The sequence below is a fragment of the Ostrea edulis genome, chromosome 6, assembly GCF_947568905.1.
Source record: "Ostrea edulis chromosome 6, xbOstEdul1.1, whole genome shotgun sequence".
Lineage (NCBI taxonomy): Eukaryota > Metazoa > Mollusca > Bivalvia > Ostreida > Ostreidae > Ostrea > Ostrea edulis.
In genome coordinates, this window is record NC_079169.1 from 43908113 (window position 1) to 43920190 (window position 12078).

Genomic DNA, 12078 nt, shown 5'->3' on the forward strand with positions numbered 1-12078 from the left:
TTCAGCCAACGCGTTCCTTGTACGGCGAAGTCCGGCCTATCCGGCGGAAAGTTTTGAGCATGTTCAAAACTTGAAACGGATACCACCAGGCTATGGAGTCCGCTTAGTGTATGGTAGCTATGCGTTGTTATGCGTTTCTTTTCCTGTACTTGTCCAGTTCACACCCGTGGACATGAGTCAAGACCGGACGACCACCAGACATGCAGCGGCTCAACCAAAGATGTCATGGAAATCAACCGCATATTTACGGACAAGAAACACATGAAAGTGGCGAATAACGGTTGTCGAAAGGAGGTCCACGGGACTGGTACAAGTCCGTTCGTCTAACTTTGAAAGAACGCTATATCAGTTTCTCATGCGTCCCGCGTTCGTTTAACCCTATAATTATTCGTTATTCAGACAGTAATGTCTTCAGGAATCTCTCTGATTTTGACTACAGATGATTCCGTTTACCTGATCAGGATATAGGGCTCACAGCGAATGTGACCAGTCGACAGGGGATGCTTACTTCTCCTAGGCACCTGATCCCACCTCTGGTGTGTCCAGGGGTCCGTGTTTGCCCAACTATCTATTTTGTATTGCTTATAGGAGTTATGAGATTGATCACTGTTCGTTATCTTCGCCTTTCATAAGAGGAATATTGAAATTCCGTATTAGGCGCATCAAAACAAAAGTGCATACCATCTATCCTTCTGTGTTTAGTAAACCAAAAGTGATAAAAGAATTAGATAGGTTACATGAGGAATATGTTTTCGTTCCAGCTGACAAAGCTTGTAACAACATTGTCTTTGTTTGTAAGGCTCATTATTGCAACTGAATTTTAAACGAACTTGACATTGATTCCACATTTGGGAATTTTACTTATACTCCAACTGCCCTTTCAAAATATTAAATTCTTCAAAATAAATCATGCTTTAGTTTTAAAACACATTTGATATCCCAGTCAATGGGGCGGATGAATATGATTTACCGTGCCTATACTGTATTCCTAAATTTCACAAAACCTCTTACAAATAAAGACACATTGTTGGATCCAGTAAATGTCCTACCAAGCCGCTACCTTTTCTCCTCACGAAAATATTAACAGTTGTGAATGATAAACGTCAAACGTATAGTGCCACAACATATACCAGAAGTGGTGTTAATCAAATGTAGATTCTAAAAAAATAATCAAAAGAACTGCTAGTAAATTTGAAATCACAAAACTTTTTTCAACATCAAAAAGTATATTCTTTCAACACTTTACACGACCTTTCCTCACGATAAATTAAATACTAGACTTTTTGACATCTTCATCAAAAATGGAAAAAGGAAATATTCATATCTAGTGATCAGAATTACTTTGTTGAACACCACTCTTGTTCTACGCACAAGTACTCTGAAATTGATATTAAAAAGATGCTTGAGTTCCTTGCTGATAATGTCTTTGTTGTCTTTGGCGATCAGATCTTCGAACAGTCTGTTGGAATTCCCATGAACAAGAATTGTACTCCTTTGTTAGCTGACCTGTTTATATATTCATATGAGACAAAATTTATTCAAAAGCTTCTACACCAGAAGCTCTAGTTGTGGCCATCAACTCGAAAGTTAGACATATCGACGAGTTTTTATCTATTAACAATAATCATTTTCATTCATATATCGATTCGATATATCCCGGTGAACTCGAAATAAGACACCACAGAGTCTTCAACATCTGTCTTGTACTTAGATATTTTATTGAATATAGATGCTAACGGCAAACTAACATCTCAACTCAATGAAAAACGGGATGATTTTAGTTTCTCCATCGTCAGTTTCCCATATCTATGTAGCAATATTCCATTATCACCTGTATATGGCGTATACGTCTCTCAACTGATTCAATACGCAAGAGCTTGTTCTGCCTATGATCACTTTTTAAGTCGAGGCAAGATACTGACAAACAAATTGATGTTACAGGGGTCTCAAAAGTCTCGTTTAAAGTCAGCATTTCGGAAATTCTATGGTCGTTATAATGATCTACTTTGTCAATACAACCTGTCATTGGGTCAAATGCTGGCTGACGTGTCTCATACCTATTGTTAGACCGTTTATACACCCATTTCCTCCTACAGATTACTCCGGTTACCTGAAGAAGATAAAGAACTCACGACGAGTGTGACCGGTCAACAGGGGATGCTTACTCCTCTTAGGCATCTGATACCGCCTCTGGTATATCCAGGGGTCCGTGTTTGCCCAACTCTTATATTTTGTATTCCTTATAGGAGTTATGAGACTTATCACTGTTCGTTATCTTCTCCTTTTCATGGGTAAGAGGAATATTTTATCCGTAACTCTATGTTATGTAAACAAGACTCGAGCCTTGTTTTTTTTTACACACAAAGTAATGGAATGTTAACTTTGCTATTTAAAACATCCTTAATTTTGCACAGACACAAATTTAACTTTTAAATGGCAAATTGTAACTAAAGAATACATGTACTTGAAATGTGACATATATCATGCACTTGGGTCGATAACAATACATTTTCAAAAGTTTTTATCAATAACATACAATTAACGATCTTTGTTTACACAATAAATGATAAGCTCTCTATGATGAGCTATTCTCATTACGTATAACCTTGATTTTTGTGAAACCTTTTAAACACATTAAAGAGTAGTTTTGATTATTGAAAGTGAAAAACAAAATTTTGGGAGAAATCGTGAATCAGTTCCTTTAAAAAATATCTATAGCAAACTTTATTTCAAAATTTGAACATGTTAAACAAAACTACGACTTTGTCTTACAATAATAACGTTTGTGAAGAAATTTTCAAACCACATTTTGCAGATGATGTATTAGAAATGATCAATAATTTTTCATTGATATCATAATAGAGACAATTACTTTCAAGAAACACCACAGGAAGCAAAAAGCGATAAAGACACCTCAATCATTTCCACAACAAACGCAAACGTTCAGATTGACAGTTTAATGTCATTACCAGATAGTTATACGTTGTCAAAAGGACACATTAATGTCTGTTTATGTAAAATAGGGAAAAACTCAAGGTAAGCAGCACCACACTATTCTAGCACAGAAACATGGGCATATTAAGACGGTGGCGGATCCAGAAAAATTTCAAAGGGGAATGCCACGACTCATAGCAAGTTTGTAACTTTTCGCCCCAAAATGACATAAATGGCTTTTTAAGAAAAAAATGTATACGGGGCTGGGGGTATGAAGACACCATAACCCGCCCTCTAGATCCGCCACTGCTAGAGACTGGGGGAAAAGATTAAACAAATGACAAGACATACTAGAAGAGATAAAAATATGAATAGTATATATGCGACCCATAATCTGTTTCTCTACTATTTCAACACAATATACTTATCAAATCATGCTAATTTTTGCACTTCACACATTTGACCAAAACTAGTGGAAGGGGCATCCCGGCCCTATACTCCAAGTGGTAGATGTGGACATGATGCACGCTAAACGTAAGTGGTAGATCTGGACATGGTGCACGCCAAACTTAAGTGGTAGATCTGGACATGGTGCACGCTAAACGTAAGTGGTTGATGTGGACATGGTGCACGCTAAACGTCCCTGATTACAAGTACTATATTCGTTTTCAATTTACTATAATAAATGTTTTTTCAATACGCTAAATATGTAACAACTCTGCGGAAAAAGGCGTTTAAGATTCTAGTAGACAAGATCAATGTATTAATCTTACTGTTAGACTTCATTATCATTCTCTGACAATAGGTTAACAGAGCACGACAAGTTTGATAGATAAAAATACTAACTGGATTGTTATGTATATGGAAAGGTCATTATCAGATAAGGGCAAAGAAAAAAGAATAGAGAAGAAAAAGATTTTGCAGATTTTTACCATGTATATGTATTTTTAGAAATTTCATGTGCATATAAGGGTTGTGGCTCATGTATATTGATAAGATTGATAAATGAGCAATGGTAGCCGGAGACAGAATGTTAAGTAGGGGATGTTGTATTGTTATGTATATTGGATTGATGAATGATTCTGTATTATTTTCCGGGTCTGTTAGATTACATTTCCTACGTCACCGACATATATTCATAGAACACTACGGATTCTGTAGATCACATGACTTAATCACAAACACTCATTTGAAAATTCCTAAATTTCATTTTGACCCTACTAATTGATTTTTGATCTTGAAAGAATTGTATATAAAGACACAGGCACTAATCTGTGATACTATCGGATCATTTCCCCCTAAGTATTTCTTTCTAATAACAAGATGCTAAATTCATTTAACGTAGTCATTATATTTTATTTGGTTCTGCAACTAAATTTCGGTGTCAATGCCAATGATGAAGAAATAGGAAATGGTAAGTATTCTTTTTTGGATTGTAAAACCATTCCCTTTGTCTGTAGATATTCTAAATTTGCACCATAGTGCTATGAACAATTTATGTTCTAATGTCGTGACCTAGCTATTAGCTCTTAGCATTCAAATATTAGAAATACTTTCATAAAATCAATGTTGGTTAGAAGTTTGTAGTTCCTCGTCCCTTTGCAAATCGTTCACTCAAGAAAAGACTTCACCAACGCTACGAAATTTTAGTTATCAGAAATATTCAGAATTCTACAATGCTCAGTTGCTTGCTTTCCAGATTGTAAACAACTCTTCGACATTATTTTTGTCATCGACGGCTCCGACAGCATTAACGCTGTCGACTTCGAAACACTACAATTTGCCATGGAGGGGTTGGTAGATCGTCTAAACATTGGATACGACAACGGACGGATGGGAATGGTCGTCTACAGCACAGACATAGCCCTGGAGGTCCCGCTATCGTCGAATAAAGACTACTTGAAATTTCAAGCCAAAACGATGCCTCACCCCCGGGATGGAACATACACACAACTTGGTATAAAGAAAATGAGGACACTATTTATGAAGAACACACGGCTAGATGTTCCGATGGTGGGTATTGTTGTGACGGACGGTATTTCTATAGATCCAGCAAGTACTGCTCGCGAGGCAGCTCTGGCCAAGGAGTACGGAATAAACATGTATTCAGTGGGTGTTACTAACCTAACTGACATTGTTGAACTGCAGGCCATTGCATCCAGGCCAACACAAGTTCTTACTGTTGAATCTTTTGATGTGTTGGCGAGCAACCTGGAAGCTGTTGTAAAGCTTGTTTGTCCAAGTAAGTATCAAAATGTATCTTTCTAAAATCGAAATTGAATACAATGTATATAATGATCTGTAAATACTTCAAATTGGTGCCTAAACTGGACGTATTTATAGTAGAATAAGAATACGAAAATGAAGAATAAAACCACTGAACGAAATTTCTAGTGATTGCACTAAATTTTCAGCAACAACAACTACAACGACAACATCAACAACGACTACAACAACGACAACTACACCAACGACTACAACAACACCAACAACGACGACAACAACACCAACAACGACTACAACAACACCAACAACGACTACAACACCGACAACTACTACAACACCAACAACGACGACAACAACACCAACAACGACGACAACACCGACAACTACTACAACACCAACAACAACGACGACAACACCGACAACTACTACAACACCGACAACTACTACAACACCAACAACAACGACGACAACACCGACAACTACTACAACACCAACAACGACTACAACACCAACAACAACGACAACACCGACAACTACTACAACACCAACAACAACGACTACAACACCAACAACAACGACGACAACACCGACAACTACTACAACACCAACAACGACTACAACACCAACAACGACAACACCGACAACAACGACGACAACACCGACAACTACAACAACACCGACTACGACAATGCATACGACAACTACAACAACACCAATGCCACACGTAACACCTGGACCCGATCCACACATTTGTAATTTTTGTGAAATGAAGGAAGGAGTCGGATTTAATCGCCATCCAGAGGACTGTGATAAATATGTGAAGTGTTACTTTGGTTACGATGGTAAAGTTCGAGCGGTTTACAAACAGTGTCCATTTGGAATGTTTTGGGATCAGGGAAGCACCATGTGTAGAATGGCGTGGGAAGTGTCTTGTCCAAAAGGTAATACAGTGTTTATGATATTTTGAGTATGTACATATACTTATGAAACATGATTTATTAAGTTAGATTTAAGTAACAAAGTTTTCACATCTCGATTCAGCTAAATATAAACCAGGGTTTAATAGAAACATTTCTTGATACAGATAAATGTTCCATACCGAGTATGCTTTCATACCCATTTGGCAATATGGAGAATTGCAAAGTCCACTGGATATGTAGTAATGGTAAATCAGTCCCAATGTGCTGCTCAGAAGGGTACGGGTATGTTCCTTTCAAAGGATGCATACCACAGCCCGGATGTAAAGATTCTTGTCTACTACAAGAGAAGCAAGGGTGCAACAAACGAATGATTTGGGACCAACTTGACAAGTATGAAGAATTTGTCTACGGGTATGGATGGGTGAAGAAATGTTGTAGACCTGGTCACATTTATGATAGCGATAATTGTAAATGTCTACCACTGAAAAATGATGACAACCAAAGACTGGACGAAAAGAAAGACAAAGGTACGTTTTTATTTCAGCTCTTTTCAGCGCTTCTCTCCCTAAATACTTGTATGCTAATGCTTGCTCGACATTGGAATGTGGATTTTCTAGGCTCATTTCTGATTTCAGTATGCAAAGCAGTCGTGCACATACCATTCGACAACAGTTGTTTGGATACATCTGGTAACAATGTTTTCGTTGAGAACGACAACATCCAACTTGTTGGAAATGGTTTGGGTTACTTTGACGGAAATGCAAAGTTAGTCATCCCAAGATTTCCCAAGATGCAATCAGCTTCTACGTTTGTGATAAAGATTCGTTATTTAGACTTACCAAGTAAACACATGCAGGGTCTTGTAAGCAACGGGGATTGCAAAACAGAGCGACCAACCATGTTTATGATCAAAGGTCAAGCAGGCGTGAACTTCATGGCAGAGAGCGAGTCGAATAAATTTACAACTTTTCATTTACCTGCCAAGGTAAAAATAATATGCTTACCAATTTCGTTTGATTAAAATTCAAATATTTATGAATAAACGATGGCTTTAAAATGTACTAAAACGTTGAAATCGATGAAGATGGAATACCTTGTTTATGATTAAGTAATTTATGAACCTGTAATATTCTTATAATAATCTAACAGGGATATCTGTAAACAGTGTACTACAGTACATATCTGTACGTAAATAAGGAATGAATTTATTTCCATATCAATCAAATTGCAAATGAGAATAGCTGTTGAAAAAATTACTATCAGTTCGTTTTGTGTTTGTATTGTAGCCGATTTGCTGGAACGAAGCTTATTTCATCAACGACTTCGATACTCTAGAGGGGTATGTTAATGGCAAGAGTTGCAAGAGGTGGACTTACGGAGCAATTAAAATGGCGCATGGGGGACTTAATATAGGAGCTGTTCATGGGTTTCAAAATTTCTACGGATTTATGGACTATGTCACAATTTACTACTGTCAGGAAGAGAAGAAGTACAGATGAAACCCATATTAACGAAATCCACAAGCAAAACTGTGATACCAACATTAATCCATGATACTATAATGTAATGTCTACATAGCCATTATGTGGCCGTTATTTTATTAATGTTAATTTATTTTATACATATTTCTTTAATGTTGATTTAATTTTGAATTGAACATTATATATACAAAAGGAAGTGCAAAGATCAGGGTTTTCAAACCAAAGGTTGATCTGATTGTTAAAAATATTTCAGGTGAAATAATCATGATATGTAACAGTTTTTGGTCACATTATAAATGCTAATACCAAGGTGACAACATTGGTTACCATTTGTCTTCGTTCTTTATGTTTCTGTAATGTCCTGTTCATTGCCTGTTACAAATTATTTCTCCGAAAAATGTTCAACACTATCCAATTTGATCGATGTATGATCTTGATTTCTTTAATTAAAACATGTCATACTCTGGAGTTTTTTCTCATTTAACCTTGGTAATATTTTTAACTGACACAAGGTTATCGCTCTTTGAATGTTACAAACATTACTCAAAATCAAATTAAAATGTTTATCACTAATGCTGCCTACTTATACTTTGGTACATCACCTTTTAAAAATGCTTACCTACTTTCAGAGACATTTATTCATCAAAATTTATAATAGACGAGGGCTTCGCTTACATGAATAAGAATTGACGGAATAAATTCCTGTTGTAAGCTTTATATCAATCATGAATTTCTAACAGCTATCAATATGTGGAAGTTCCAAAGCACCCATTAAGGATCTACAAGAATGTGGTATAGGAATTCGATACTGATTCTGTTTTTACCGTAGATTCCACAGTCCGGGAAGCATTGGTGTACAAAGCGAACACACATTGATATTATGGCACCCTTATTGTACGATTTAAAATTCAACAAAACAGTCTTTCGTTCTTTAATTACCTTGTTACTAATAATAACATCAAACGGTCAATTTCAATTTTACGGATACTCTATTGCCGTGCTAGAATTTGAATTGGAAATTATTGATTGTAAATGTATAATATGATTACGGTGTGACCGTTGGGGCGAGCGCAGCATATCTGAATACATTTTCAAAAAATTTATATTGAAAACAAGGAAAACTGATCTGGTTCACTGTCAATACGTAGGATTACTGTCTTGCTCTTCTCGCCAATGTAGGAACCAGTTTAGCGGGAAATGCAACGAGCGTGTTGTGACGCAGCCTGGTAGTTGTGACATGACTGTTCACATTTCTTTAGACAATATTTTAAAAAGAAAAAGAAAGGGGGAAGAATATGATTGTCATCCTTTCCTTTCAAATAAGAAAGGTTTGTAATACTTCAAAGATTTTTTTTATTATTATTTTTACGAATCGAACCATCCGCCATTTTGTACGAGGGACTTCTGGGATTGGCGTAAAAAAAAAATTCTTGTTAGAGGTTGAGATTTAGCTCGGATTATTTCCCGCGCTCTAGTCATTAGAGCTCGCAGTACGAGCCAGCGGTCCGTGCTGGCTCGCTGCGCTCGCTATTATTGCCTTTGCGGTTAGCGAGGGGAAAAATGTCGAGGAGTACTAAACTAAGCACATATCATACTATATTCCAGGTGTTAATTAGGGACATATTTATACAAACCAGAATTTAAAAAAAAATAATGAGTAATATGTAAATGGAGTTTAGAATTGTTGCCAAAAATTTGCTTTGCCCACGTTAAATGTCTTAGGTTTGTCTCGGCTCCGGTTTAACGTCTTAGGTTTGTCTCGACGCCGCTTAAACGTCTTAGGTTTGTCTCGGCACCGGGATGGATAATCGAACCCGAGACCTCACAGTAGCGAAGCGAGCACCTAAACGATAACCTGGTCTCTGTAAATCTTATAAGATTTTAATGAAAATTGTAGCTTAAATATTGCCCATAAGAAATTTCATTTCAAATAACAAACCGTTCACATCTTATCTTTAAAACCAATAGTAACTAAGGCTTCATGAAACGTATCGTTCTTGCAAGTCTGAGAAAATCTGGATAAAAAATGTAGCTTAAAATTGTGTGCATATTTATTTTTTGGACTCACCCTTCAAGTGACTTGACTATGAGTACTACGCATACAATATGTATGCAAAGTAGTAAGACAAACTTAGATAAGAAATGCAATTTGAATATTTTCCAAAAGAAATCACGAAATTTCTATTCCAGTGATCTTGAAAATCCATTTATAACATTGAAAATCCATTTATAACATTGGAAACCAATAGGATTTAAGAACATTATACAAGGTAACATTTCAAGTATGACAAAAGTTGGATGAAAAAAAGTAGCTAAATATTGCAGAACTCCATTTCCCTTTCAGTGAACTTGACGTTTCACCTGTAACTTTGAAAATTTATAGGGATCAAATTTGTTGATAAAAGAAACAATACCTGTAAGTCTGATATAATTAGGATGAAAAATGTACATTGAACCTTGTACACAAGATTATCACGCCTCAGACAAAATTGTTGAAATCTGATTGGTCAGATCTTGGTCACATGACGCCGTGAAAAAAACCGTATCATGCGAGTAAAATCCGTATTGGGCGAGTAATTTTATTTATCGTCGGGTTCGACTTGCAGCCGTTTCAAAAGGAAAGACATTTGACTAAGTTGTATGATACAGACCCCCACATATACAGTTAGAGGTCTTCGACGTGTTAAATTCGTTACACAGTCAGTTAGTGACCTGATACGGAAAAATACATGGTGTGAAAAGAAACCCCGTATCGGGCTCGGCTTCGCCTCGCCCGATACGGGTTTTCTTTTCACACCATGTATTTTTCCGTATCAGGTCACTAACTAACTGTGTAACTAATAATATTAGGACTTCAGCAGTCCTTTGACATTGAGAGCTCAGCGGTCCTGTGGCATTGAGAGCTCAGCAGTCCTGTGGCATTGAGAGCTCAACAGTCCTGTGGCATTGAGAGCTCAACAGTCCTGTGGCATTGAGAGCTCAGCAGTCCTGTGACATTGAGAGCTCAGCAGTCCTGTGACATTGAGAGCTCAGCAGTCCTGTGACGTTGAGATATCATCAGTCCTGTGACAATGAGCGCTCAGCAGTCCTGTGACATTGAGAGCTCAGCAGTCCTGTGACATTGATATATCAGCAATCCTGTGACATTGAGACCTCAACAGTCCTGCAGGTTTAATCAGTACAATGCTCCCCGAAATACATCTAACCAATGAACTACTTCATATGATGAATGGTCCACACAATGATCAATAACTGTTAAAATGAAGTATTTTTCATTATTGCTGAGAGCTTTACAGAATGACCCGAGTGGCATTAGTCTGAAAGCCATTTGACTATTACTTATTTACGTGATATATGATCAATACCAGTTTCAATACCTTATTTCAGTTCCAAATTATGAGCACGAAATAAACAGATTTGTTCGTTTTACAAAATGACAGGAAAAGATATATTCATGCGAGTTTTGTCTTTTATATCTGTAAACGAGGATCGCACGCTGGCAGAAAATGTTCATCGTGATTCGAGGACATACTTCATGATAGGTTATGTCTTTGCATATAGTAAATAAATGAAGAACCAATGTTAACTGCGCAAGTTCAGTGAAATAAATCAATATTGGATTTTAAAAATTCTTTGAATGTTTGAAAAAGTTCAACTCCCAGGAGTACATTTGGTGCTTTGATTCACGAAGCGCTAGCATTAACTTAGTCAGAACACGCAAACTGATTCACGAAGCGCTAGGATTAACTTAGTCAGAACATGCAAACTGATTCACGAAGCGCTAGCATTAACTTAGTCAGAACATGCAAACACGGTATTTTTCGTCTTCGGAATGATACATGTATGTGGAATATAATATGGAAAGTGGAATATTTGCAACCGGAAGGTCTCCAAAAGTGCTACTCTCATCACAAGAACGATGATCGTTATGTTACACGATAGTTTACACTACTTATATTTAGCAAGAAAATAGCTCCAATTTTACAAAATAAACGTCCGTTTTAAATTGACATATTTGCAGAACTTTGGGGAGCAAGGATATAGAAGAAAAATGTAAGATTATGGCACGTAAAACATTGTAATGTTATGGAAATCTCAATTTATATGCGACAATCTTGATCTCTATTCGATTAACTCATTATTTATATGTCAAAATCATATAATTTACTTTAAAAGCGTTGCTGTTCATACCCTCATGTATTTTCAGAACTAAATTCATTTTTTATATTTACATTTTATTTCCATTTATGTTGGAATATTCGCAGCCGTTAAAATAGTCGTACTACATTTATCAAGATTTCATACGCATTCATGAGGAAATGACTGCAATTTCAGTTGTAACAAGAGTACCGCAAGCGGTACAATATACGCCCGTCGGACAGTGAAAGCATATTGTGCACTCTGAATTGATACAACACACATTCTGAATAGAAACGCCATAAAGTGGGTCATGGTGCACCAATCCATCTGACATGTGAAGTGATTATGTATTAAATTTTCACTGAAATTGAGGTTGT

General features: G+C 36.7%; 1 protein-coding gene across 1 annotated transcript; it reads left to right on the forward strand.

The window, feature by feature from the left end:
• Positions 1–4245: 4245 nt before the first annotated feature.
• Positions 4246–8025, forward strand: LOC125647188 (uncharacterized). The gene is made up of 6 exons (XM_056139661.1): positions 4246–4348; positions 4634–5176; positions 5349–6101; positions 6245–6607; positions 6716–7065; positions 7367–8025. Exons 1-6 carry the CDS (start codon positions 4258–4260, stop codon positions 7577–7579), a joined length of 2313 nt encoding a protein of 770 aa, XP_055995636.1. The 5' UTR covers positions 4246–4257; the 3' UTR covers positions 7580–8025.
• Positions 8026–12078: the final 4053 nt, after the last annotated feature.

Bases quoted from the DNA above. Each gene is read 5' to 3' on its own strand.
- LOC125647188 (XM_056139661.1), top strand. From the start codon at position 4,258: ATGCTAAATTCATTTAACGTAGTCATTATATTTTATTTGGTTCTGCAA. The intron at 5,177-5,348 runs GTAAGTATCAAA...CTAAATTTTCAG, and splicing joins TGTAAAGCTTGTTTGTCCAA to CAACAACAACTACAACGACA. The intron at 6,102-6,244 runs GTAATACAGTGT...TTCTTGATACAG, and splicing joins GGAAGTGTCTTGTCCAAAAG to ATAAATGTTCCATACCGAGT.